Source organism: Eleutherodactylus coqui, chromosome 4 (assembly GCF_035609145.1).
Source record: "Eleutherodactylus coqui strain aEleCoq1 chromosome 4, aEleCoq1.hap1, whole genome shotgun sequence".
In the NCBI taxonomy this organism is placed as follows: domain Eukaryota; kingdom Metazoa; phylum Chordata; class Amphibia; order Anura; family Eleutherodactylidae; genus Eleutherodactylus; species Eleutherodactylus coqui.
Genome location: NC_089840.1, coordinates 213,906,219 through 213,933,971, shown reverse-complemented (window position 1 = coordinate 213,933,971; position 27,753 = coordinate 213,906,219). Strand labels below are relative to the sequence as shown.

The 27,753-nt window shown below is 45.5% G+C and overlaps 1 protein-coding gene across 1 annotated transcript; it reads right to left on the bottom strand.

The window, feature by feature from the left end:
- LOC136626598 (intelectin-1-like) lies at positions 1 to 26,167 on the bottom strand. Its single transcript, XM_066601645.1, has 8 exons — positions 26,094 to 26,167; positions 23,997 to 24,073; positions 21,823 to 21,990; positions 20,406 to 20,653; positions 13,806 to 13,964; positions 1,684 to 1,804; positions 1,494 to 1,597; positions 1 to 210 (listed from the first exon to the last, which is right to left on the bottom strand). The coding sequence occupies exons 1-8, from the start codon at positions 26,165 to 26,167 to the stop codon at positions 58 to 60; spliced, it is 1,104 nt and encodes a 367-aa protein (XP_066457742.1). The 3' UTR covers positions 1 to 57.
- Between the last annotated feature and the right edge of the window lie 1,586 nt (positions 26,168 to 27,753).

The following is a 27,753-nucleotide window of genomic DNA, read 5'->3' as shown; positions in this document are numbered from 1 at the left end:
ACACTTTATAGAACCCATTATTACACCTTATTATGCACTACAATCATGTACATTAAATTATCGATAGAAGAGAAGAACGGCTGACTCAGTTATTTCCTTGCTACAACTCCATCCAGTATGTGTCCCATAACCATCCCACTCAAAGGCAGCGAAATCTCCACACTGTCTGGGGTTTCCTTCTGGGATGTATCCTCCTCCTCCAATGCAGTGCTGCAAATATAACAAGTACAAATGAACAAAAGTCTTTTATTTATTGATTGTGTCCTTGTGTAGAAAAAGTTGGGCCACAGTAAGGTAGCTCAACTCTGATCCCTGCACCAGGCTCTTTTGAGGAGGCAGAAGCCCCTTGAGTCACCCTGTGTGCAGTGTTATAGCTTTATTTTAACCTAATATTTAGTCCATCTGTGAACACTGCATCAGATAGATGGTGTTTTTCCTGTAACAACGAATAGGTGTTGTGAAAGTCTATGTGTTGACTAGATCAATTAAAGAAACGCAAAAGGCCTTAACAAAACCACCTGGTAAATGTTGTATTCAGAGTCTGGTTCAAAAATGGTGCCAAACTGGGTCTGTTGCAGAAATGATACCAATGCCTCCATTAGTCTAGATGTGCACATTTGTCTATGATATTCAGCAGTAGATTACAAATAGCCCTCAAAAATCAACTTGGAGGCTGTCTTAGCAAGATGATGTATCACAAATCACATGGTGAGTGCTGAAATCTCTGAACCTGAAACCATACTGAATTATATGTGTGTAGGAACTGAAAGAGCTCAGCAAGGCTGTACATGGTCGCTGACTATGATTACTAGAGAACTATTCTTCGAATCAATTGTGAATACTGTGGTTAATCTGGGTATACTTTAACAGCTTTATGACAAATTAACATCAGAAGAAAGAATGTACAGCTTTTTCCAACAAGATGGCATAACATGCCACACCTCCTATTACTCCTGGGTCCATGAACTGTTTACTGAAAAGCTAACTATGAGAAAGGGGTTGCGGCCATCACATTCCCTAGACTTGTCCACATGTGATTTTAATCTGTGGGGAAATGTAAAGCAAAAAATGTACGGCAAAATCTACATACGCTGGAGGAACTCAAAGAAAACGTAACAAACACTATCTGCAGCATCATTGTTGAGGAGCTGCAGGTAGTATCAGCCAACATGTTGCGACTTGCCTACAGATGTATAGAAGTGAACGGGACCACTTCCATCATTTGTTGTAGCATGTGGATAAATCAATAAAGTTTTGGAAAAAAAAACCACTTGTCTCTTCTTTCTATTGCAGTATTGTCGGAGGTAGGCTACTTTTCCGTGGCACACCCTGTACCTACTGTATAATGCTGTAGGGCATTGTTTCTAACTTTAAAAACTAACCTCATGGTGAGTAAAGTGTTAGAGGGAGATGTTGACAGATGTTTGCCTTCAAATTGTAACCCCATTATAAAGGTTTTTGTTTTATGAATCATCTTTGGGTATTGTACTCACAACTTCAGGGTTGCATCCAGTCACCCTCACTCCTGCACACAGAGCCAAACTAGCTCTTTCATTATTAATAACCCGGAACTGGACATGACCAGGAATAAACTCTCCTGCATACAAAGAAAGGATTTTTTCTTTTGTAGCCATTTTTATGAAGAGTATTCTTAATTTTTTATACAAGTAAAAATGACCTTACTTTGTCCATTTGGTGAATAATATGATGCTGTCTTCTGAGCACTTCCAAAGTCATACACAACAGGAATGGCAGGTCCATTATTTGTGAGGCAGGCTCCAACATTGTACACCACTGGGTATATCTGAGAGAGAGTTATACAAATATTCATGGGGATCCAACACAGCTTAAGGGTACATTCACACCACCTAGAAACTCGGACCGATATCACGCTTGAAAAAAAGTATGATTCTCGATGCGAGTACAATGTGTTATTGCTTAAAAATGCATCACATTGCATCTATGTAATTGTGATTTTCACACACAATTCGATTTTCCTAAGGATCCATAAGAGATAATGGGTGATTCTTTACAAGAAAATGGCCAAAAATAGGAATTGCAGCTGTACTGTGCGCTGGTCTCTATTTTCCCCTGATAAGATGTTGAAGTAGTGCAAATCATAAATGAAATCCAGGAAGCATGGGGCAGATCAACTCATAGTTTACTTGAGCAAAGCTTGGTGGTTACAACATTCATGGTATGTGGGGCACAGTTCACATGAAAACAGTCTCTTTGTTCATGGTGGCTGTAATTTCTTAGGCTGCTTTACCAAAGTACTACAGTTCACTTCCTTGGCTCTCACTGTATCTATGGCCAGCTGCTTTGACGTCATCAGCTTGTTTAGATTAGGGACCATCACACCAATAGAACTTCTAATAGCATCATCTGAACTCCCAATCAAATAGATAATGAGAATGAGCTACAATCTGGGTTTATCGCTCCTGTGTTCTTCCACTAATTCAATAGGGAATTTCACATCTGCTTCCCCAGGTAAGGGTAACAACAAGAACATCACATCTTCTTCTATGAGCCTATACTGCCTAACTCCATTGTGCCTTCGGTGTAGTTTCTTTTTATAATGCTTGCTACTTCCATCAGTTCTGCATGAGAGTAGAGGAGTTTTCAGCAGGCTCATTTACTAGAGAAGCATGTCTGCAAAGCAGTCTCGCTTGTTAACCCTCTAACCACTGTAGCACGTTACAGTTTGCAACAATAGAACCAGCCACCACCTAAAATACAAATGTACAGTTCTAAAACATTATAAAATCAGTATTCAAGCACAATAAGATATTTTTATATCAACATTTCTCATAAAATTCAGGCTACAAGCTGTATGTTTCTGGGTACCACATACACATTACATCAAGGGTATCCAACCCATGGCGTGCGGGCCACATGTGGCCCAGAAGGGGAAGGCCACCCACACAGGCTGAATCTGGAGGAGGCAAAGACATAGGTGTACCAGACAATGACAGTGTAGCGTTCAGGCACTGGATTGGTGCTGTAGGTATGGTAGCTGCAGATCTGTAGAATGATCAAGGTAAGTTAGGAGTTGGTAACAGGAGGTCTCGTTTTGTGGTGCAAATGGAAGAGGTGAGTTGCGTTGTCAGGATGGAAGCTGGAGGTCAGTATCATGAGGTCTCTTGTCGCGGTACAAATGAAGAAGGCAGGCAGCGTTCTCAAAAGGAAGCCAGAGGTCGATATCAGGAGGTCTCAGTTTGTAGTACTATAGAGGTAGCAGGTGAAGCTTGATTAAGGCTGTGGAGCACAATAATCATGCTCACAGACAGGCTCATACAGATGACAAGTCAGTGCACAGCACTTGCAGCTCTGTGACTATACGACTCACTCAGTTACTCTGGGTCTAGCCTCTCAAGTTCTGACCACTCCTATTCAGTATCAAGGTGAGGATAAGAAATTGTGGTCACATCTTGGTCAGCAAATGCTGTGTGTCCCTCCCCTGTTGTCAACCGCGAACTGCATGTGTGCCTGGACAGAATTCTGTAGTCCATGTGGCCCGGTGAGGCACAGTGAAGGACAAGGGGGGTTTGTTTGGAGGACTGTGAAAGATGATGGGGGTTGTGTGGAGTACTGTGAAGAATGTTGTCCTGCATCGTTAGGTTCCCTTTAAATGCTGTCCAAAATGCAGGCATCATGTTGTAGAGCAGAAGGAGCTGAGCAGATTGAAGTTTTATGGGAAAAGTATGCTAGGCTGAAAAAAGGACAAATGTCCATCCCATTCAGCCTGTTTTTGACTCCCCCTGTGTTGATCCAGAGGGGAAAAAAACCATGAGGCAATTTACCCATCCCTGGGGAAAAAAATTCCTTCTTGACTCTATAATGTCAGTCAGAGTAATCCCTGGATCAACACTCTTCAAAGAAGGTTCCAAGTCTCCAAGTCTGGCCTTTGGAAGCTCCTCTTATCAACAACCCTTCTGGCTACTTAGTGTCTATATCCGGTAATGTTGTAAAAAAAAATCTGGTCACCTCAAAAACTGATCTATAGATTTTGCCATCACTCAGGATATAATTTATATTATATTAATTTAAACCTTTGGTCATTCTGAGGTGAGTGGTCCAGTGGGTGGGGCTATCAATGATTGACAGCTATCTGTAAATAACTATAAATACCGAGGTAGCGGTCAATCACTAATAGTACAACCCATTGGACTGTTCAACTCAGAATGTGCGGAGGTTTAAATGAATAAAATACTAATTATACTGAATCTTTCCCCATAAAACTATTTATCAATATGCTCAGCTCCTCCTGTTCTATAACCTGATGCCTAAAGTTTGGGCAGCATATTCCAGCTGACAGACTCCTTTTAATGTATGGCCCAAGACAACGCATTCACATAGCTGAGGCTGTTTTACAGGAATGGTTGTTGCTATATGTTGAAATGTATATGTTGATTCCAGAGGAGGAACAGAAGTGCTATGGATAAGAACAAAATAAATGAAAACCTACGTGAGCGTGCAAGCTGAGTGAGTGTGCGTGGCTGTCTTCTATCTTTAATGTGTTCTAAGTGTATTGTGTCATAAATCTGTGACTTGGGTTTAGTGACTTTAGATTCAGAGATTTTGGAAGAGTTTGGACTTATTCAATTAATGCTTATTTGAAATTTTGTATATATATATTTTTATCTAATCTATTTCTATGATCCCCATTTAGGGTGGCTTCACACAAGTGTGTTTTTGTGCGTACATAGGTGCATACATAAGTGCACACCCATGCACGTGCAAAAACACGCATAAATGCACGTCCGTGCATAGTTTTCAATGGAGCCGCTTCTGCTGCCAGCGGTTCCATTGAAAACAATGGTCTGCTGGCACCCCTGCATTGTTTTTCAGGAAAGGTGCTGATATTCAAAAAGGGTCAAAACCTACTCCTAACCTACTCTTACAAACCTTTAATGCAGTTTCACATTGTTCTAATACCTAAGCCGGGCAGGGAACCCCTATTGTGTGGCAATTACCACCCGATCTTACTTATCGAATGCGATCTCAAACTATTCTCAAAAATGCTGGGGAATAGATTAATTCTCCTGGTCCCCTGCCTTATACATGGGGACCAGGTAGGCTTCGTCCCAAACAGGAAAGCACAGGATAACACCCTTAAGACCCTATCCTTGATAGCAGGGGCATGCAGAGAGAAAGCCCCCTTTGTATGTTATCTATCGACGCAGAGAAAGCGTTCAACAGGATCAGCTGGAGATTCCTTGAGGTGACCCTCGTGAAGATGAGTCTTGGGTCCAGGGTTCTCTCCTGGGTCATGGCTTAATACCTCGGTCCCTCTGCACAGGTTAGGGTCAACGGAAGACTGTTCTTCCCCTTTGAAATTAAGAATGGCACATGACAGGGGTGAATATCTTGGTGATGGAGGCCTTGGCTAATGTTATTAGAAATGACCCCTCAATACAGGGGGTGCGGGTCGGGGCTTCAGAGCAGAAACTCTCAATTTTGTGGACAATCTTTTGATCTAATATCATGCGAGAGTTTACCTTGTTTGGCAAGCTCAGCAATTACAAAGTGAACGCACAGAAGAACATCTCAATCCCCTGGAGAGAGGCAATAGATCTAGCGGCGACTTTTCTATTTCTTGGGGAATATAAAGCAATAAAATACCTAGGGGTCCAGATCCCGGCAGATCCGTCCCATATATATGACCTAAACTACAAACCGTTGTTGTCCTCTTTTGGAAGAGATCTAGAGGGTTGGGCGGGCCCCTATGTCGTAGTTTGGAAAGATGGATATACTCCCGAGATTGCTTTATGTTTTTCAAACCACACCATGCTGTCCACCGGGGTTTTTCTTTGATAGACTGCGGGGCCTAATACTCAAATTCATATGGAAGGGGAATCCTAGAGGCTTAGCTTTAAGAGTTTGACCAAACAGAAAGAAAAAGGCGGAGTGGGCCTCCCTGACCTTCAATTATACCATAAGGGCGCCCACCCACTGGCGTTTTTTTTTCCCTGCGAAATTCGCAGCATTTTTTTTCTGCAAGGGTCTATGGGACTTGTAATGTTAAAATCGCGATCGCGCAAAAATTACAAGTCCCATAGACCCCTGCAGAAAAAAAATGCTGCGAATTTCGCAGGGGAAAAAAAACGCCAGTGGGTGGGCGCCCTAAGGCTGCAGTGGGAATGTGCATCTTAGATCTATTCCATCATGGGTCCGACAAGTAATGGGTGTCCATAGAAAGGAGAGCAACCCCTTCGAGACACGCAGGGTTTTCTGGATCCTAGGAAAGGTCAACTGGGAAAAGACAGGGGCCTTGGTTATGATGGTCACTTTGCTCAGGGCCTGGAAGGGGTGTGTGGAATGGTGGTCCTGTGATCCTTTACTCCTTTAGTTGGAAACCTACAGCTTCCATCTATTCTACATTTGCATGGTTTGGGGTTCCTGCCGGAGGGAACGGAAGCCAGGGTGGGGGAGTTGATGGGCTGGAAGGGTTTGTGACCTCTGACTGACTTATGTGGAGCATGTGAGATGCTCCCGGGCTCCTGGATGCATTACCTTCAGATTCACAGTTACCTGGGAAAAATAAAACCAGAACAGGGCTGGAACATGAGGCGTACCCTCTTCGAGAGGTTGTGCCATTGTTGAGACACCTAGACATGCAGTCTCGTTATTTTATAACCAATTGCAAGAGGAGCATCTGAACAGTCACCTTCCTAAATGAATGGGGGCATGGAAGGAGGCATTGGGTAGGTCCTTTCCTCGGGAGCTCTGGGGAAGGGCCTTTCAGTTAACACACAAAATGTATATTTCTAGCAAGCTCTAGGAGCTAAATTTCAAATTTATCTCACAATGGTACATGACCCCGGAAAGGCTGTATAGGCTTTTTCCTTCAACCTCGGATGGCCATGAGACAGCTGATACCCAGATTCTGGAGACAGGCTATAGAAGTTCCCAGGAATGCGTGGGTCGAGGCAATAGATAAGATCAAACACCTAGAGGGGCTCAGACTTGAGGACTCTGAGGTGGGTGTCGAGGGCTTCTACCGTACATGGTCGGTATGGACAGACATCCAGAAATACTTTACCTTCACCAGATGGCTGAGGTGAGTAACATAATTAAACTCACACCCAGATGGATACTTAGGGATTCATGCCTGGATCCCCCCCCCCCCCCTCTTGTGTCTCCCATTACTCCCTTGTCACCCCATGTGTGTGGTTTATGTGTTATAGCTTATTATGGCAATGGCATGATATATTATTAGAGATGAGCGAGCACCAAAATGCTCGGGTGCTCGTTACTCGAGACGAACTTTTCGCGATGCTAGAGGGTTCGTTTCGAATAACGAACCCCATTGAAGTCAATGGGCGACCCGAGCATTTTTGTATATCGCCGATGCTCGCTAAGGTTTTCGTTTGTGAAAATCTGGACAATTCAAGAAAGTGATGGGAACGACACAGCAACGGATAGGGCAGGCGAGGGGCTACATGTTGGGCTGCATCTTAAGTTCCCAGGTCCCACCATTAAGCCACAATAGCGGCAAGAGTGGGCCCCCCCCCCTCTTAACAACTTTTACTTCTGAAAAGCCCTCATTAGCAATGCATACCTTAACTAAGCACCACACTACCTCCAACAAAGCACAATCACTGCCTGCATGACACTCCGCTGCCACTTCTCCTGGGTTACATGCTGACCACCCCCCCCCCCACGACCCAGTGTCCACAGCGCACACCAAACTGTCCCTGCCCAGCCTTCAGCTGCCCTCATGCCACGCCACCCTCATGTCTATTTATAAGTGCGTCTGCCAGAGGAACCGCAGGCACACACTGCAGAGGGTTGGCACGGCTAGGCAGCGACCCTCTTTAAAAGGGGCGGGGCGATAGTCCACAATGCTGTACATAAGCAATGAGAAATCCAATCCTGTGCCACCTCCATCTGGAGCTGCACACGTGGGCATAGCAATGGGGAACCTATGTGCCACACACGATTCATTCTGTCAAGGTGTCTGCATGCCCCAGTCAGACCGCGGTTTTTTATAAATAGTCACAGGCAGGTACAACTCCGCAATGTGAATTCCGTGTGCACCCACAGCATGGGTGGCTCCCTGGAACCCACCGGCGGTACATAAATATATCCCATTGCATTGCCCATCACAGCTGAGGTAATAATGTCATGTTTAATGCAGGTGGGCTTCGGCCCACACTGCATGCCCCAGTCAGACTGGGGTTCTTTAGAAGTGGACACATGCAGTTACAACTCCCTGTGGACCCACAGCATGGGTGGGTGCCAGGAAGCCACCGGCGGTACGTAAATATATCCCATTGCATTGCCCATCACAGCTGAGGTAACAATGTCATGTTTAATGCAGGTGGGCTTCGGCCCATACTGCATGCCCCAGTCAGACTGGGGTTCTTTAGAAGTGGACACATGCAGTTACAACTCCCTGTGGACCCACAGCATGGGTGGCTCCCTGGAACCCACCGGCGGTACATAAATATATCCCATTGCAGTGCCCAACACAGCTGATGTAACGCCAGCTGTAATGCAGGTGGGCTAAAAATTAATTGGATTACACTGTAGGCGAGGGCCCCCAAAAATTGGTGTACCAACAGTACTAATGTACCTGAGAAAAATTGCCCATGCCCAACCAAGAGGGCAGGTGAAACCCATTAATCGCTTTGGTTAATGTGGCTTAATTGGTAACTAGGCCTGGAGGCAGTCCAGTAAAAATAAAAATTGGTTGAGGTGAAAGTTTCAACGCTTTAATGAGCATTGAAACGTATAAAAATTGTTTAGAAAAATTATATGACTGAGCCTTGTGGGCCTAAGAAAAATTTCCCGTTCGGCGTGATTATGTGAGGTTTCAGGAGGAGGAGCAGGAGGAGGAGGAGGAATATTATACATAGATTGATGAAGCAAAAAGGTCCCCGTTTTGGATGGTGATAGAGAACGATGCTTCCATCCGCGGGTGCAGCCTACGTATTGTTTAGGTATCGCTGCTGTCCGCTGGTGGAGAAGAGAAGTCTGGGGAAATCCAGGCTTTGTTCATCTTGATGAGTGTAAGCCTGTCGGCACTGTCGGTTGACAGGTGGGTACGCTTATCCGTGATGATTCCCCCAGCCACACTAAACACAGTCTCTGACAAGACGCTAGCCGCAGGACAAGTAAGCACCTCCAGGGCATACAGCGCGAGTTCAGGCCACGTGTCCAGCTTCGACACCCAGTAGTTGTAGGGGGCAGAGGCATCACCGAGGACGTTCGTGCGATCGGCTACGTACTCCCTCACCATCCATTTACAGTGCTCCCGCCAACTCAGCCTTGACTGGGGACCGGTGACACAGTCTTGCTGGGGAGCCATAAAGCTGGCAAAGGCCTTGGATAATGTTCCCCTGCTGCGCTGTTCATGCTGCCTGATCTCTGCGCCTCCCCTGCTACCTGGCCCGCGGAAATGCGCCTTCGGCCACTAGCGCTGTCGGATGGGAAGTTTACCATCAGTTTGTCCACCAGCGTCCTGTGGTATAGCATCATTCTCGAACCCCTTTCCTCTTCGGGAATGAGAGTGGAAAGTCTCTCCTTATACCGTGGGTCGAGCAGTGTGTACACCCAGTAATCCGTAGTGGCCAGAATGCGTGTAACGCGAGGGTCATGAGAAAGGCATCCTAACTTGAAGTCAGCCATGTGTGCCAGGGTACCTGTACACAACACATGGCTGTCCTCACTCGGAAGATCACTTTCAGGATCCTCCTCCTCCTCCTCCTCTGGCCATACACGCTAAAAGGATGACAGGCAAGCAGCATCTGTACCTTCAGCAGTGGGCCAAGCTGTCTCTTCCCCCTCCTCCTCATCCTCCTCCCCCTCCTCCTCCTCCTCCTCCTCGGGCCATACACGCTGAAAGGATGACAGGCAAGCAGCATCTGTACCCTCAGCAGTGGGCCAAGCTGTCTCTTCCCCCTCCTCCTCATGCTCCTCCCCCTCCTCCTCCTCCTCCTCAACGTGCTGAGATATAGACATGAGGGTGCTCTGACTATCCAGCGACATACTGTCTTCCCCCGCCTCCGTTTCCGATTGCAAAGCGTCTGCCTTTATGCTTTGCAGGGAACTTCTCAAGAGGCATAGCAGAGGAATGGTGACGTTAATGATTGCAGCATCCCCGCTCAGCATCTGGGTAGACTCCTCAAAGTTTCCAAGGACCTGGCACATGGCTGCCAACCAGGCCCACTCTTCTGTAAATAATTGAGGAGGCTGACGCCCACTATGCCGCCCATGTTGGAGTTGCTATTCCGCAATAGCTCTACGTTGCTCATTGAGCCTGGCCAACATGTGGAGCGTAGAGTCCCACTGTGTGGGCACGTCGCACAGCAATCGGTGCACTGGCAGATGAAACCGATGTTGCAGGGTCCGCAGGGTGGCAGCGTCCGTCTTGGAGTTGCGGAAATGTGCGCAGAGCTGGCGCACCTTTCCGAGCAGGTCTGACAAGCGTGGGTAGCTTTTCAGAAAGCGCTGAACCACCAAATTAAAGACATGGGCCAGGCATGGCACGTGCGTGAGGCTGCCGAGCTGCAGAGCCGCCACCAGGTTACGGCCGTTGTCACACACGACCATGCCCGGTGGGAGGCTCAGCGGTGCAAGCCAGCGGTCGGTCTGCTCTGTCAGACCCTGCAGCAGTTCGTGGGCCGTCTGACTCTTCTCTCCTAAGCTGAGTAGTTTCAGCACGGCCTGCTGACGCTTGCCCACCGCTGTGCTGCCATGCCGCGCGACACCGACTGCTGGCGACGTGCTGCTGCTGACACATCTTGATTGCGAGACAGAGGTTGCGTAGGAGGAGGAGGAGGAGGAGGGTGGTTTAGTGGAGGAAGCATACACCGCCGCAGATACCAGCACCGAGCTGGGGCCCGCAATTCTGGGGGTGGGTAGGACGTGAGCGGTCCCAGGCTCTGACTCGGTCCCAGCCTGCACTAAATTCACCCAATGTGCCGTCAGGGAGATATAGTGGCCCTGCCCGCCAGTACGTGTCTGTTGTTAAGTGGACCTTGGCAGTAACCGCGTTGGTGAGGGCGCGTACAATGTTGCGGGAGACGTGGTCGTGCAGGTCTGGGACGGCACATCGGGAAAAGTAGTGGCGACTGGGAACCGAGTAGCGTGGGGCCGCCGCCGCCATCATGCTTTTGAAAGCCTCCGTTTCCACAAGCCTATACGGCAGCATCTCCAGGCTGATCAATTTGGCAATGTGCACATTTAACGCTTGAGCGTGCGGGTGCGTGGCGGCGTACTTACGCTCGCGCTCAAACAGTGGCGCTAGCGACGTATGGACGCTGCGCTGAGAGACATTGCTGGATGGGGCCGAGGACAGCGGAGGTGAGGGTGTGGGTGCAGGCCAGGAGACGGTAGTGCCTGTGTCCTTAGAGGGGGGTTGGATCTCAGTGGCAGGTTGGGGCACAGGGGGAGAGGCAGTAGTGCAAACCGGAGGCGGTGAACGGCCCTCGTCCCACCTTGTGGGGTGCTTGGCCATCATATGCCAGCGCATGCTGGTGGTGGTACCTCTCCAGCTGATCTTGGCGCGACAAAGGGTGCACACCACCGACCTCTGCAGGGTGGCATGGCGCAAGGGGGCGCTTTGGGAAACAGTTGGTGGATTATTCGGTCTGGCCCTGCCTCTACCCCTGGCCACCGCACTGGCTCGGCCTGTGCCCACACCCTGACTTGGGCCTCCGCGTCCTCGCCCGCGTCCACGTCCTCTAGGCCTACCCCTACCCCTCAACATGGTGTATTACCAGTAGTGCAGAAACAGAACGCTGTAATTAAATGTGCCGCTTATTGGCCTGTGGTTGGAGGCTGACCGCCTACGGAACGCCAGGAAATAATTTTGCGCAAGCCTGCTGTAACACTTAGCTGGCTGCGTATGAATTTGGAGAACTACTACACCCAGCACAGACCCAGAACACTGAGGACACTCACAGGCAGCCCAAATAGATTTTTTTCCCCAAATATTTTTGCAAAGGCCCACTGCCTATATTCAATCAATAATCAATATGTCTTCTGTCCCTGCCTAAGCGCTTCTGGCCCTGGAGTATGTCACAGAACTGCAGAGTGTTGCACTGTGAACTGCAATACAGCGGTGATTTCACAGCCCAGACAGAGCCAGGAAATAATTTTGCGCAAGCCTGCTGTAACACTTAGCTGGCTGCGTATGAATTTGGAGAACTACTACACCCAGCACAGACCCAGAACACTGAGGACACTCACAGGCAGCCCAAATAGATTTTTTTCCCCCAAATTTTTTTGCAAGGGCCCACTGCCTATATTCAATCAATAATCAATATGTCTTCTGTCCCTGCCTAAGCACTTCTGGCCCTGGAGTATGTCACAGAACTGCAGAGTGTTGCACTGTGCACTGCAATACAGCGGTGATTTCACAGCCCAGACAGAGCCAGGAAATAATTTTGCGCAAGCCTGCTGTAACACTTAGCTGGCTGCGTATGAATTTGGAGAACTACTACACCCAGCACAGACCCAGAACACTGAGGACACTCACAGGCAGCCCAAATAGATTTTTTTTCCCCAAATATTTTTGCAAAGGCCCACTGCCTATATTCAATCAATAATCAATATGTCTTCTGTCCCTGCCTAAGCACTTCTGGCCCTGGAGTATGTCACAGAACTGCAGAGTGTTGCACTGTGCACTGCAATACAGCGGTGATTTCACAGCCCAGACAGAGCCAGGAAATAATTTTGCGCAAGCCTGCTGTAACACTTAGCTGGCTGCGTATGAATTTGGAGAACTACTACACCCAGCACAGACCCAGAACACTGAGGACAGTCACAGGCAGCCCAAATAGATTTTTTTCCCCAAATTTTTTTGCAAAGGCCCACTGCCTATATTCAATCAATATGTCTTCTGTCCCTGCCTAATCGCTTCTGGCCCTGGAGTATTACTGCAGGGTGCAATGCTCTGCACGGCCGATATACCAAAAAAAAAAAAAGTGCAACACTGCAAAAAGCAGCCTCCACAGTACTGCACACGGTTAGATGTGGCCCTAAGAAGGACCGTTGGGATTCTTGAAGCCTAAAATAACTCCTAACGCTCTCCCTATAGCAGCTCCGGCACCAACAGCACTTTCCCTCCTCTATGTCAGAACGCATCTGTGGCGAGCCGCGGGTGGGGCTGATTTTTATACTCGGGTGACACCTGATCTCGCCAGCCACTCACTGCAGGGGGGTGGTATAGGGCTTGAACGTCGCAGGGGGAAGTTGCAATGCCTTCCCTGTCTTTCAATTGGCCAGAAAAGCGCGCTAACGTCTCAGAGATGAAAGTGAAAGTAACCCGAACATCGCGTGGTACTCGTTACGAGTAACGAGCATCTCGAACACGCTAATACTCGAACGAGTATCAAGCTCGGACGAGTACGTTCGCTCATCTCTATATATCATACTTTACGTTTTCAGCCATGGCTCCAGGCTTATATCTCTATTTAGTAAAAGTTCTTCTGCTAGCCCTAAACTGCCATTGTTATATTGTCATTAACATTGTCAAGATACTGTATATGATGTTAACAGTTTTGTAAAATCAATAAAAACTTATTGAACATAATATGATTTCAGAAGGATCAGTGAATTCCGGGAATTATTTTGATTGTCAGATTGGCATTGGGAAGGAATTTTTTCCCATTAAATTGACTTCTACCTCATAAGCTGAACTGGAAGAACATCTCTCTTTTTTAGCCTTACATGCTATGTTGCTATGTAAATGTGCTATGATATGCCTCCTTAAGTCCCTTACCACACATATTTACCAGTGGATACAGCATAAATATTTAAGGTTACAAATATATACCAGGCTGATTACTCACTTTGTATAGATGGAAGAGATTTCCACCCTCACGGGAAAAGAAGCCATTGTTTGTGCGGTATCTTAATATAGCGGTTTTTCTCCACTTAGACATAGGTGTGCTGTTGGGAACGTGCCATAACCCCAAGTCTTCTGCAACAATATCATAATATCCAGGATTCTAGAAGCAAATATAAATAACAGACATTCAAATTGACTGTCCAGGATTTTAATGGTATGTCCACACATGCCGAAGATGCTGTGGATTTTCCACGGTAGATTTGCATGCAAAAATTACAGCATATTACAGAACCAGCAAACAGTGCAATGTTAATAATCATCCACAACAGAAATTGACCTGCAGTGCAGATTTTAAGCATCAATTTATGCTGCAGATTTACACCACAGGTTTAATCCCTTCAAATGAGCAAGATGAATCTACATCAAAATCTGTGTCAAATCTGCATGCAACAAAGATGTTTGATGCAGATTTGTTGCAGATTTTGTCATGGAATTACTGCAAAATCTGCAGTAAAAATTCTGCTATGGAAAGTCCTCCCTATTAATCATCAGAATCTTTATTTTGCGATGTGCTAAACAATATAATGGCATTTAATCTGGATTAAACAAAGTGCAAACAGTCACTCAATCACATTAACCTTTATGCTACATCCGTTGTACATGTATGTTGCATTTGTGTGGGGTTTGCATGGAGCTGGTTTGGGAGCCAAGCGCACTCCATATGCAGCAGGTGCCAGCTGCAAAGATAGCTGACACATGGATAAAGAGACTAGGATTACAAATAACTCTGATCCCAGCTGTTAACTCTTTAGATGACACTGTTAATGCTGACTGGGGCATTTAAAACGCTTAACAAAGGGAGAGGTCTTTATGTGTCTCCCAAATGAAAGGTTAAAAGGTGCCATATGGTTACCATGGCAGCCTGGGGATTTGTGAAGACTCCCAAGCCTGCTGTGTATTTTTTCCTATTCATATGATATCCCTAATAGTACAATATACCACTATGCTGAAATATTGCAATACATAATAGAAGCGATTAAATGATTGCAAGCTCAGATCCCCATTGGCAGTGATGGCGAACCTTTTAGAGTGCCCAAACTGCAACCCAAAACCCACTAATTTATTGCAAAGTGCCAACATGTCAGGGGGCGGGCTTATAACGACGTATGATTTTGACTGCTTGACTGGAAGCAGATGTGCTGCGGAATTTGCCACGGAAATTTCAGCTAAGGACATTCTGCAGCATTTCCACTATATGTAAGCATACCCCAGTAGTAATAGTGACTCCTAAAGTGGCCTCACTAGTAATTATCTTCCCCAAAGAGGCCTCAGTAGTAATAGTGACTCCCACAGTGGCCTCACTAGTAATTGTGTTCCCCAAAGGGGCTCTTAGTAGTAATAGTGACCCCCACAGTGGCCTCAGCAGTAATAGTAACCCCTATACTAGCCCCAGTAGTAATAGTGAACCCCACAGGGGCTTCACTAGTAATAATGACCCCCTCAGCAGTAATAGTGACCCTCACAGTGGCCTCAGCAGCAATAGTGACCCCTACAGTGGCCTCAGCAGTAATAGTGACCCCCACAGTGGCAACAGCAGTAATAGTGACCCCACCTGTGGACTCAGCAGCAATAATGACCCCCTCAGTAGTAATAGTAACCTCCACAGTAGCCCCAGTAGTAATAGTGACTCACACAGTGGTTTCAGTAGTAATAGTGTCCCCCACAGTGTCCCCAGTAGTTATAAGGGCCCCATACAGCAGCCTTAGCAGTAATAGTGACCCCCCCCCCACAGTAGACTGAGTAGTAATAGTGACCCCCACAGTGGCTCAATAATAATAGGGTTCCCCGCCGTGGTCTCAGGAGTAATAGTGACCCCCACAGTGGTCTCCATAGTAACAGTGACCAACACAGTTGTCTCAGCAGTAATAGTGACCCACACAGTGGTCTCAGCAGTAATAGTGATGCCCCACAGTGGGCTCACCAGTAAAAGTGACCCGACAGTAGCCTTAGTAGTAATAGTGACCTAATAAGTGACAGCAGTTGTAAAAGTGAACCCCACAGTGGTCTCAGCAGTAATAGTGAACCCCACAGTGGTCTCAGCAATAATAGTGAACACCACAGCGGCCTCAGAAGTAATGGTGGAACCCACAGTGGCCTCAGTAGTAACAGTAACCCCTACAGGGGCAGGTGCAATAATAGTGACCCTCCACAGTAGCCCCAGCAGTAATAGTGTCCCCACAGAGGCCCCAGCAGTAATAGTGACCCCAACAGAGGCCCCAGCAATAATAGTGACCCCCCACAGAGGTCCGAGAAGTAACTGTGACCCCGCACATTTGCCCCAGTAGTAATAGTGACCCCCAAAGCGGCCCCAGTAGTAATAGTTTCCCCCACAGTGGCCCCTGTAGTAATATTGCCCCCCCCCCCACAGTAGCCCCAGTAGTAATAGTGTCCTCCACAGTAGTCCCAGCAGTAATAGCATCCCCCAGAGTGACGCCAGCAATAATAGTGACCTTCACAATAGCCCCAGCAATAATAGTGTCCTCCACAGTAGCCTCAATAGTAATAGTGTCTCCCACAGTGGTCCCACTAGTAATAGTGATCCCATAGTAGACCCAGCAGTAATAGTGACCCCCACAGTGACCCCAGCAGTAAAAGTGACCCCCACAGCAGCCCCAGTAGTAATAGTGTCCCCCTCAGTTGCCAAAGTAGTAATAGTGTCCCTCACAACGGCCCAAGTAGTAAGTGACCTCCTAGAGTAGCCACAGCAGTAATAATGTTCTCCACAATAGCCCAAGCAGTAATAGTGACTCCCACAGTATCCCCAGCAATAATAGTGACCCCACAGAAGCCCCGGTAGTAATAATGTCCCCCACAACGGCCCCAAAAGTAATAGTGACCCCCACAGTTGCCACAGCAGTAATACTGTTTACCATGGCAACAGTAGTAATAGTGACCCCCACACAGTGACCCCAGCAGTAGTAGTCACCCCCATAGTAGCCCCAGTAGTAATAGTGACCACCACAGCGGCCTCAGTAGTAATAGTGACCCCCACATTAGCCCCAGCAGTAAGAGTGTCCCCCACAGCAGCCCCAGCCATTATAGTGACCCCCACAGCGACCCCAGGATTAATAGAGACCCCCCCACGTTAGCCCCAGCAGTAATAGTGACCCCTATGGTGGCCCCAGCAGTAATAGTGACCCCCCACAGTAGTACCAGCAGTAATAGTATCCCCCATAGCATGTTAGCAATAATAGTGACCCCAACAATAACCCCAGCAATAATAGTGACTCCCCCCCCAGTAGCCCCAGCAGTAAAAGTGTCCCCCACAGCGGACCTAGTAGTAATAGTGATCCCCACAGTAGCCCAAGTAATAGTGACCCCCATAGTGGCCACAGCAATAATAGTAAACCCACCAAAGCCACCCCAGTAGTAATAGTAACCTCCATAGTAGCCCCAGTAGTAATAGTGACTCACAGTGGTTTCAGTAGTAATAGCATCTCCCACAGTGGTCCCAGTAGTTATAGGGGACCCATACAGCAGCCTCAGCAATAATAGTGACCCTCCCACAGTAGACTGAGTAGTTATAGTGAGCCCCACAGTGGCTCAATAATAATAGTGATCCACACAGTGGTTTTGGCAGTAATAGTGACCCACATAGTGGTCTCGGCAGTAATAGTGCCCCCCCCCCCAGTGGTCTCAGCAGAAAAAGTGACTCCACAGTAGCCTCAGTAGTAATAGTGACCTGCAAAGTGGTCTCAGCAGTAATAGTGAACCCCACAGTGGCCTCAGCAATAACAGTGAACCCCCAAAGTAGCCCCAGCAGTAATAATGTCCCCCACACAGGCCCCAGCAGTAATAGTGACTCCCCCACAGAGGCCCTAGCAATAATAGTGACCCCCCATAGTCGCCCGAGCAATAATAGTGACCCCCACAGTGGTCCGAGTAGTAACTGTGACCCTGCACAGTTGCCCCAGTAGTAATACTGTCCCTCACAGTAGCCCCAGCAGTAATAGCATCGCCCACAGGGGCGCCAGCAATAATAGTGACCACCACAATAGTCCCTGCAATAATAGTGTCCTCCACAGTAGCCCCAGTAGTAATAGCATCTCCCACAGTGGTCCCACTAGTAATAGTGAGCCCATAGTAGACCCAGCAGTATTAGTGACCCCCCACAATGGCCCCGGTAGTAATAGTGACACCCACAGAAGACCCAGTAGTAATAGTGTCCCCCACAACGGCCCCAGAAGTAATAGTGACCCCGCACAGTAGCCACAGCAGTAATAGTGACTCTTCATAGTGGCCCCAGTAGTAATAGTGACCCCCACCGCAGCCTCAGTAGTAATAGTGACCACCACAGCGGCCTTAGTAGTAACAGTGACCCCCACATTAGCCCCAGCAGTAAAAGTGTCCCCCACAGCAGCCCCAGCCATTATAGTGACCCCCCACAGCGACCCCAGGATTAATAGTGACCCCCCCATGTTAGCCCCAGCAGTAATAGTGACCCCTATGGTGGCCCCAGCAGTAATAGTGACCCCCCCCACAGTAGTCCCAGCAGTAATAGTATCCCCCATAGCATGTTAGCAATAATAGTGACCCCAACAATAACCCCAGCAATAATAGTGACTTCCCCCCCAGTAGCCCCAGCAGTAAAAGTGTCCCCCACAGCGGACCTAGTAGTAATAGTGATCCCCACAGTAGCCCAAGTAATAGTGACCCCCATAGTGGCCACAGCAATAATAGTAAACCCACCAAAGCCACCCCAGTAGTAATAGTAACCTCCATAGTAGCCCCAGTAGTAATAGTGACTCACAGTGGTTTCAGTAGTAATAGCATCTCCCACAGTGGTCCCAGTAGTTATAGGGGACCCATACAGCAGCCTCAGCAATAATAGTGACCCTCCCACAGTAGACTGAGTAGTTATAGTGAGCCCCACAGTGGCTCAATAATAATAGTGATCCACACAGTGGTTTTGGCAGTAATAGTGACCCACATAGTGGTCTCGGCAGTAATAGTGACCCCCCCCCCCCCAGTGGTCTCAGCAGAAAAATTGACTCCACAGTAGCCTCAGTAGTAATAGTGACCTGCAAAGTGGTCTCAGCAGTAATAGTGAACCCCACAGTGGCCTCAGCAATAACAGTGAACCCCCAAAGTAGCCCCAGCAGTAATAATGTCCCCCACACAGGCCCCAGCAGTAATAGTGACTCCCCCACAGAGGCCCTAGCAATAATAGTGACCCCCCATAGTGGCCCGAGCAATAATAGTGACCCCCACAGTGGTCCGAGTAGTAACTGTGACCCTGCACAGTTGCCCCAGTAGTAATACTGTCCCTCACAGTAGCCCCAGCAGTAATAGCATCGCCCACAGGGGCGCCAGCAATAATAGTGACCACCACAATAGTCCCTGCAATAATAGTGTCCTCCACAGTAGCCCCAGTAGTAATAGCATCTCCCACAGTGGTCCCACTAGTAATAGTGAGCCCATAGTACACCCAGCAGTATTAGTGACCCCCCACAATGGCCCCGGTAGTAATAGTGACACCCACAGAAGCCCCAGTAGTAATAGTGTCCCCCACAACGGCCCCAGAAGTAATAGTGACCCTGCATAGTAGCCACAGCAGTAATATTGTTCACCACAGCAGCCCCAGCAGTAATAGTGACCCTTCATAGTGGCCCCAGTAGTAATAGTGACCCCCACCGCAGCCTCAGTAGTAATAGTGACCACCACAGTGGCCTTAGTAGTAACAGTGACCCCCACAGTAGACCAAGCAGTAAGAGTGTCCCCCACAGCACCCCTAGGATTTATAGTGACCCCCCACAGCGACCCCAGTACTAATAGTGACTCCCACAGTAGCCCCATCAGTAATAGTGACCCCCCACGGTGGCTCCAGCAGTAATTGTGACTCCCCACAGTAGTCCCAGCAGTAATAGTGTCCCCCACAGCGCGCCAGCAATAATAGTGACCCCCACAATAACCCCAGCAATAATAGTGACCCTACAGTAGCCCGAGTAGTAATAGTGTCCCCCACAGCACACCTTGGGTGGCATGCACTGCCGTAGAGACTAGCTGCCGGCACGCATACCAGCAGAGAGAGCTCTGTGTGCCACCTCTGACACGCATGCCGTAGCTTTGCCACCACTGCCCTGGTAGAAAAAAAAAACACAACTACCGCACGCTCCGGAAAATTCAAGCCTCACACAGCTTTTAGTTCTAGGGGTCAGAGTATGGCAACAGAAAGCTATTTTTTTCAGGCCAATTTCACATGGGTGCATTCTAACACATCTGTAATATGGATATGTAATACGGATATGTTACAGATTAAATAACATCCATACATCATCAGGATTTGATCTGACTTTGCTGTCAGTTGTTCTATTTTCTACTGGGCAAATAGGGATCCATATTTTTAACAGCCAAAAGTAGCACATAGTTTTTAAAATGCAGCTGTGAAAAACATACCCATTTAAATAGATATGTAGATTTACATTAGTTCCATATTACAGTCTGCAAAATACGGACCAAATATGGACGAAAAATACTCAAACTAAAAGTAGCTTTAAAACATTAGCTAAAATTATTGTTATTCCACAGTACAAGTAAAAACCTTGTAATCATCGCTGGCAGCTCCTTCAGCTTGTCCAAATGTAGCGTAGTTGGCCCAGTTACCCTCTCCTTTTGGGTTGTTGGGGTTGTTTCCTTGCTGGCTGGACCAGCGATCTCCCGCTGTACATTTCCCATACATGTTATTTTCATGGATACTGGCCACCAATGTCCAACCTCCACCATTAGTTGTCATGTCACAGTAGGTCTGGTACTTCGATCCACTTTCTGTGGTCAGCGTATATATGCCATCTGGATGATAGTATAAATAAGTAAAATTCTAACTTACTTATAGGTATAGCATACGGTATAGATAAGAAATATAGCTAGTAAAGTGGTTTACTTTTGTCATAAACTCACCTTTTTAAGATTATTGTGCAAGTTTTGTGTTTAGGTGTGTCTCTTTAGGGAATGCTGAATTGTTCTAAAGGATGCAGCAGAATTTGCCATCCTGCAGAAAATTCTGCCCCCAAATACACGTTATTATTCATTGTTCATTTCATGCAAGCATGAAAATCATTGTTTGCTAATCATTCAGTTTAAATACTGATAGTTCACTCATTCTCATTCACCGTCACAGTGAATTTGAATGACTGAATGATTTAGGGAGCGAACAATTTATCTACCTGTATAAATAGGCTGCATGAGCGATCTCTGACATTCTTTCCTCCTTTGCTTGTGTGAACAATAAATATGTGTAAAAGCACCCTTAACCCATTAAAAGGAGTTTTGCAGCATTCCTGGATTAGAGTCCTGTGGTCACAACCTGTGTGCTTCAACACCACTTCATGTACACTAAGTCAGAGGGACATGGGAATGGGTGTTTTCACAGAAAAAAGTGGAGTTATACCCCTGTCCTTTGGACTACTGCCTTCACTCACACCCCCATCTGGCTGGCCCATACCCCTCTTATCAAAACACTGAACGCCAACAAAAAAAACTTTATCTCAACTGCAAAGCATAGTAGGACATCATAGTTTGGGGCTGTTTTGTACCTGAGGGCCTGGACAACCTGCGATCATTGATTGACCAATTAATTCTAAGGTGCTGCAAGGCATTTTACAACTAAATGTAAGGGCAGCAGTCCATAATTTCAAGTTGAAGAGACATTGGTTAATGTAAGAAGACAATGAACTAAAGTACACAAATAGACCAGCCAAAAAATGGTTGAAAAAAAGATTAGTGTTTCATAATGACTTTAGTGCCCAGTCTTTTACCCTACTGAGATTCTGTGGCATGACAAGAAGGGGACTGTGCGTATGTAAAGCATCCCAGAAATACTAATGAAGGAATGGTCCAAAATGCCTCATCTGTGTTGTACAAACATAATCAATGTAATTAATACAAATCCAGGTAATTTCTAAGGATTCATTTTTTGCAATTGTAAATCCTCAATTGTATACACATAGAGTGTATCTTACCTTCCGCATATGTATATAAGTTCTTGATTTCCTTGCAACTCCTGTATCCAAAATCTGGTATCCCAGTAGAATATCTAGAAATTGAAAGAATATCATTTCCATTGGCCTTGTTCAAGCACCCCAAGAGAGTCTGAATGTTTTCCTTTATCTCAGAAACAGACGCTTGCTCTAAGGAAGAAGGAAAAAACATAACATTGCATTACACATCTATTAACTACTCAATAAAAACTTCTGATATACTTTATTCTTAATTCTCTAGTATGAGCCAAGAAGACTATGGAGTACCTGTCCTTTGCAATCTCTTTTAATTAGATGAGCCTCTGAAAATATGGTGATCACAGGTTGGCATGCTGTTAGTAATCCCCAACAATCAGCTTTAATATGGGGAGTGGTACCAGCAAACATTTTATTACCCTGCAGCACCACTGGCACCACTGAGTGAAAAGGAAGCATCACATAGATCCCATTAAATCCGATATGAACCACTTCCCAACCGCATCATGTAAATATACGCCATGCGGTTGCAAAGGGTTATGGAGTGGGCCGGGTAGTTAGTTCCAATCGTGGTAGTTAGCTCTTTAGATGGAATGGTCAGAACTTATTGCACATCTAAACAGTCAGGCAGATGAAGAACCCCCCCAGCGCCTCATAGTCCCCCATAGCGATGGCTCCCAAGGCAGCATTGAAAATTACTATATGTTGCAATACTGAAATATTGCAAGCTCAAGTCCCCTATGGCAACTCTAAAACATTTAAGAGCATAGAAAAAGGTTTAATAACATTTTTAAACAGGAAAAAAAATAAAACTTCAAAAACCACTACCTTTTTTTACTGTTTCTTCCTTAAAATATCTAAACAACAAACAAAAACACATATTTGGTATTGCCATATTTGTAAACCTCAGAAATATTAAGATATTGTGCTATGCTTCCTGCATACTGAACACCCTAAAAGTGCAGAACCCTGGCTCCCCAAAAATTGTATAAAAAGTGATCAAAAAGATGTACCGTATAAATTGCGGCATATAAGATGACCTTTTAACCCTGAAAAATCTGCTCTGCAGTCGGGGGTTGTCTTATACGCCGGGTATACAAAAAAAAAGGGTGTCCAAAAAAAAAAAGCAGTACTCACCTCCCAGGGCGTTCTGCGGCGCTGCTGCAGGCTGTCACTCCCGCCTTGTCGCTGACAGGGCATTGCTTTCTGGAGGTGGGGCTTGAAATCCCCGCCTCCAGAAAGCTAATGCTGTGATTGGCTAACTCACACGGCGTCAGCCAATCACAGCCATTCAATGATCTCATTGAATGGCTGTGATTGGCTAACGCAGCACCAGCTTTCATTGGCTAACGCTGCCTGAGTTAGCCAATCACAGCATTAGCTTTCTGGAGGTGGGGCATTGAGGCCCCGCATCCAGAAAGCAATGCTCTATCGGTGATGAGGAGGGAGCGACAGCCTGCAGCAGCGCCGCAGAACGCCGCAGGAGTACTGTTTTTTTTTCTACACTGTATTCCCGGCGTATAAGGCGACAGTTGGGGGGTCATCTTATACGCCGGAATATACGGTATGTATTACAATAGGGTACTAATAAAAATGACAGCTCTCTCCACAAAAATGAGCACCAAACTGGCTAATTTCTGAAAAAAATAAAAAAGTTATGTGTCTCAGACTATAGCAACAGAGTGCAATGTTAAAAAAAGAAAAAAAGTCTTTTGATTTTAAAAGTAGTAAAGCGTAAAAAAAGCTATACAGATTTAGTAAAGCCGTAATTGTACTGACTCACAGAATAAAGTTCATATGCTATTTTTACTGGACTGTGACCCTTGTAAAAAACAAACATTCCACTTAACATTTTTAAACATTTTTCAGTTTATTACATGATAAATTCAATAATACCATTAAAAACACAACTCATTTTGCAAAAAACAAGTACTCATACAGTTATGTCAATGGAAAAACATAGAATTCATGGCTCTTGGAAGACGGGGATGAAAAATCGAAAACTAAAAAAAAAATGAAAAATCTCTGGTCTTGTGGGAGTTAAAGAGAAATACTTTTGCTAAGGTTACAAAGAAAATGACATGTTTGTTGCAGCCAATAGTTACATTTGAATTAGATTTAATAGTATTACTACATCTACTATTTATCTACCTACCTTTGCTATAAGCCAAAATACTCACCACATTTATAAGTGCCTCCTCCAGCATGTACTAAGGCGAGCACTAGGAGACCGTGGACCAACATTGCAGCTGGATACCTAGGAGGGAACAAAAACACGAAAATGAATTATAGTAGTCTAGGGCTTCACAGTGCCTTTGGCTACAACACAAGTCAGAAGGCCAAAGATCATAGTGTTGCCTCTCAGCATCCCATGCAATGTAAGTGAATGTGGTCACATTGAAACTCGCAAGTTGCCATTACCAAACAGTCATAAGAAAACAATTTTTTTCCGGCTCTCAGGGCTTAGTCACACGGGCGTTTTTTCGTGCAATTTTTTTTGTGCGCAAAACTGATGCGCACAAAAAAAATTGCATGACCGAAGCCAGCGTCACGGTAGAAAAAAACGCTGCTACCAGCGTTTATTAGCCCAACGGGCCCAAAGGGCTCGGTCACATGGGCACTGCCACTATCCTCTGCCACAGCTGTGCCACATTCATGAATTCATGAATGGGTGAGTAAGTGCTGCCTCTGATTGGCTGAGGGCTGTGACCAATCAGAGGCAGCCCATTCAGCAGGTGGCGATTTTAAATCCCCGGCTGCTGAATACTACAGAAAGCAGTTCAGGAGAAGAGCCAGCTGGAGGCAGCTGATCCCCGGCAACTCCAAAAAGGTGAGTATATATATATTTTTTTATTTTTACACTTTTTTTTGGATGCTTTTGAAGCCCTTCCCTGAAAATTAATACAGCGCTTGCCGGCAGCCCATTGCTGTCAATGGAGCCGGCTTCATTGAATTCAATGGGAGAACATGGTTCTTCTCTGCCACAGCTGTTACAAATCGGTCAAAAAACCGCCCGTGTGAATGAGCCCTCAACTTGCAGTCGCAACAACTTGTGAATGCCAACATAAGCATATTCACTTGCTGAATGTTGCATGCAATACTAGTAGGGGGACACTGATCTTTGATCATGCAGTGTGTGTCACAGGAAAAATTGCCATGTAGCTTTCCTGAGCTTTATAGGGATTTCTCAATAAATATTTTTATTCCCCACCAACAAGATAAGGGGTAAATGTTTGATCGCTGTGGGCCTGACCACTAAGTCCCCCAGTAATCTAAAGACCAAATAGCACCTAAATGTCACATGTGAAGGGTGCAGCAGTGCTCATGGGACAGGTGGAGATCAATAAGCTCAGCAATCTTCTTTCGTCCCATAGAAGTGAATAGACCAGTGGCTGAGCATGCACGCAACCACTCCATTCGCATGGAACATTTGGGTGTGATAGACTTTATACCACTTGAGTTCCCAGCAGTCACTTCGTTAACAGTCAGATATTTAACTGCTATTCTGTGGATAGGGGATACATTTCTTCAATAGAATACCCTTTTAAGTGCACACCCATCTACAATTTTAACCATGTAAGCAGCAATTTATGTCCCCAGCCTGCTAGAAAGTTAAACATCAGACTTTATACTAATACACAGAGATTTTTTAACTTGGGTCAGTCTCATAGCCAGGCTCTTGTTCCTTCTCTACACACTTGTATAAGTACACAAAGGAAAGGCATTTACAACTGAGAAGGGAATACCTATATTATCCCCCCCCCCCTCCCGCACACACACAAACACTACCAATGCAAGTCTTGAGCAAATAACTAGATATATTATCTAATGCTGACATATTATATAGTAGTCGCACAGTCCATGTATACGATTAGTACTGACTAGTGAATCAATTATTTACCAATATCAACTGCAGTGCGAACAGGCTTGAAAAGGAGAGCATTGTCTTCAAGACATACAGCGGATAAAAAAAGTCTACACACCCTGTTAAGATGCTTTGTTTTTGTCATGTTAAAGAAAACACAGTTGAATCATTTCATATTTATTTCCACCCTCAATGTGACCCGTTATCTGTACAATTCCATTGGAATATATACTGACATTTTTGGGGTGAAAAAATAAAAAATAATAAAACTAAAATAATGTGGTTGCATAAGTGCCAACGCCCTCTAATATTTGGTTGTGTGACTGTATTCAAATTTAGCCAATCACATTTAAACTCATGATAAATTGCAGTCAGTACTCTGCTGCCATTATTTACAGGGATTCTGACTTACCCCATATAAAGTTTAGCTCTTCTAGGAGGATTTTCTTGACATTTTCTTAGTTGCTTTTTTTTAGCAAAAGCCATGTTCTGTAAAGAGCTTACAACACATCAAAAGGATCTGATTGTTAGAAGGTATCAGTCGGGAGAAGGGGCAAAAACATCTCCAAGGTATTACATATACTATAAAACACAGTGAAGACGGTCATGAAGAAGTGGATTTAATTTGGCACAACAGTGACATTATCAACATCTGGACATCCCTCAAAAATCGATGGAAGAACCAGAAGAAAACTGGTCCAGGAGACAGAAAACAATACCTACAACAACATTAAAGGAGCTGCAGGAGTTTCTGACAAGTACTGGTTGTGTAGTACATGTGATAACCATCTCCCGTATTCTGTATATATCTGGGCTGTGGGGTAGGTGGGCAAAACAGAAGCCTTTTCTAACAAAGAAATATATCCAAGCCTGGCTATATTTTGCCAAAATCTACATCAAGTCTACTAAACGTTTGTGGGAGAATGTGTTATGAACTTTTTGGCTATAATTCCAAAAGGTATGTTTGGTGCAAAGCCAACACTGCGCATCCCCAGAAGAGCACTATACCCACAGTGAAGAGGCAGCATTATGCTTTAGGGCTGTTTATCTGCTGAAGGAACTGGGGCTTTAGTCAAGGCCAAGGGAATTATGAACAGTTCCAAATAGCAGTCCATTTTCGCACAAAACCATCAAGCCTCTACTAAAAAGCTGAAGATGAAGAGGAATTTCACCTTCCAGCAGGACAACAACCCAAAGCATACTTCCCAATCAACAAAAAAATGGCGTCACCGGAAGATGATCAAAGTTTGGGAATTGCCCAGCCAGAACCCAGACCTGAATCCCATTGAAGATCTGTGGGTAACCTAAAGAGGGCGGTAACCACGAGATGCCCTTGTAATCAGACAGATTTGAAGCATGTTTGTAAGGAAGAGTGGACAAAGATGTGCCATGCTGATAGACACCTACACAAAAAACGTAATGCTGTCATAAAGTCAAAGGGTCCATCAACAAAGTATTAGTTTTAGGATGTTCATATTTATGCAACCACATTATTTTAGGGTTTCAGTTTGTTTTCTAATAGAATTGTACAGATAATGGGCCACATTGAAGGTGGAAATAAATCTAAAATGATCCATTTTTGTCAGATTTTTTTAACATGATAAAAACATGGCATTTTAAGGGGATGGGGGTGTTGACTTTTTATATGCACTGTAAATATGCTTAAATAATATATAAAGTTGTAGTATACATAATATAATGTTTGGGCACTTATTCAGCACTACTATTAAAATTCTTAATACTTGACTTAATGTCTGTTGAAATACGTTGAAGATATTATGGGTAAATGCTCAAGAATATCACAAAACAGAATAGCAGTTTAAACAGTGTGACATCTACAAATGAAATATAACCATAAACTCACATGAGAGGCACAACTTACCAATTTACACGTTCTTCCAGTCCTGGAAGTCCAAATGTTAAGGTGTCAGCTTTTATAGCAAAAATGCCAGTTCCAATCATAAACCATATATCAATCACTATAATAAATCATAGATTATCATCAATCAATATAATAAAAGTTAATTGCATTATCCGACTATGAAGTTGCCAAGGAGCTTAAACAAATATTT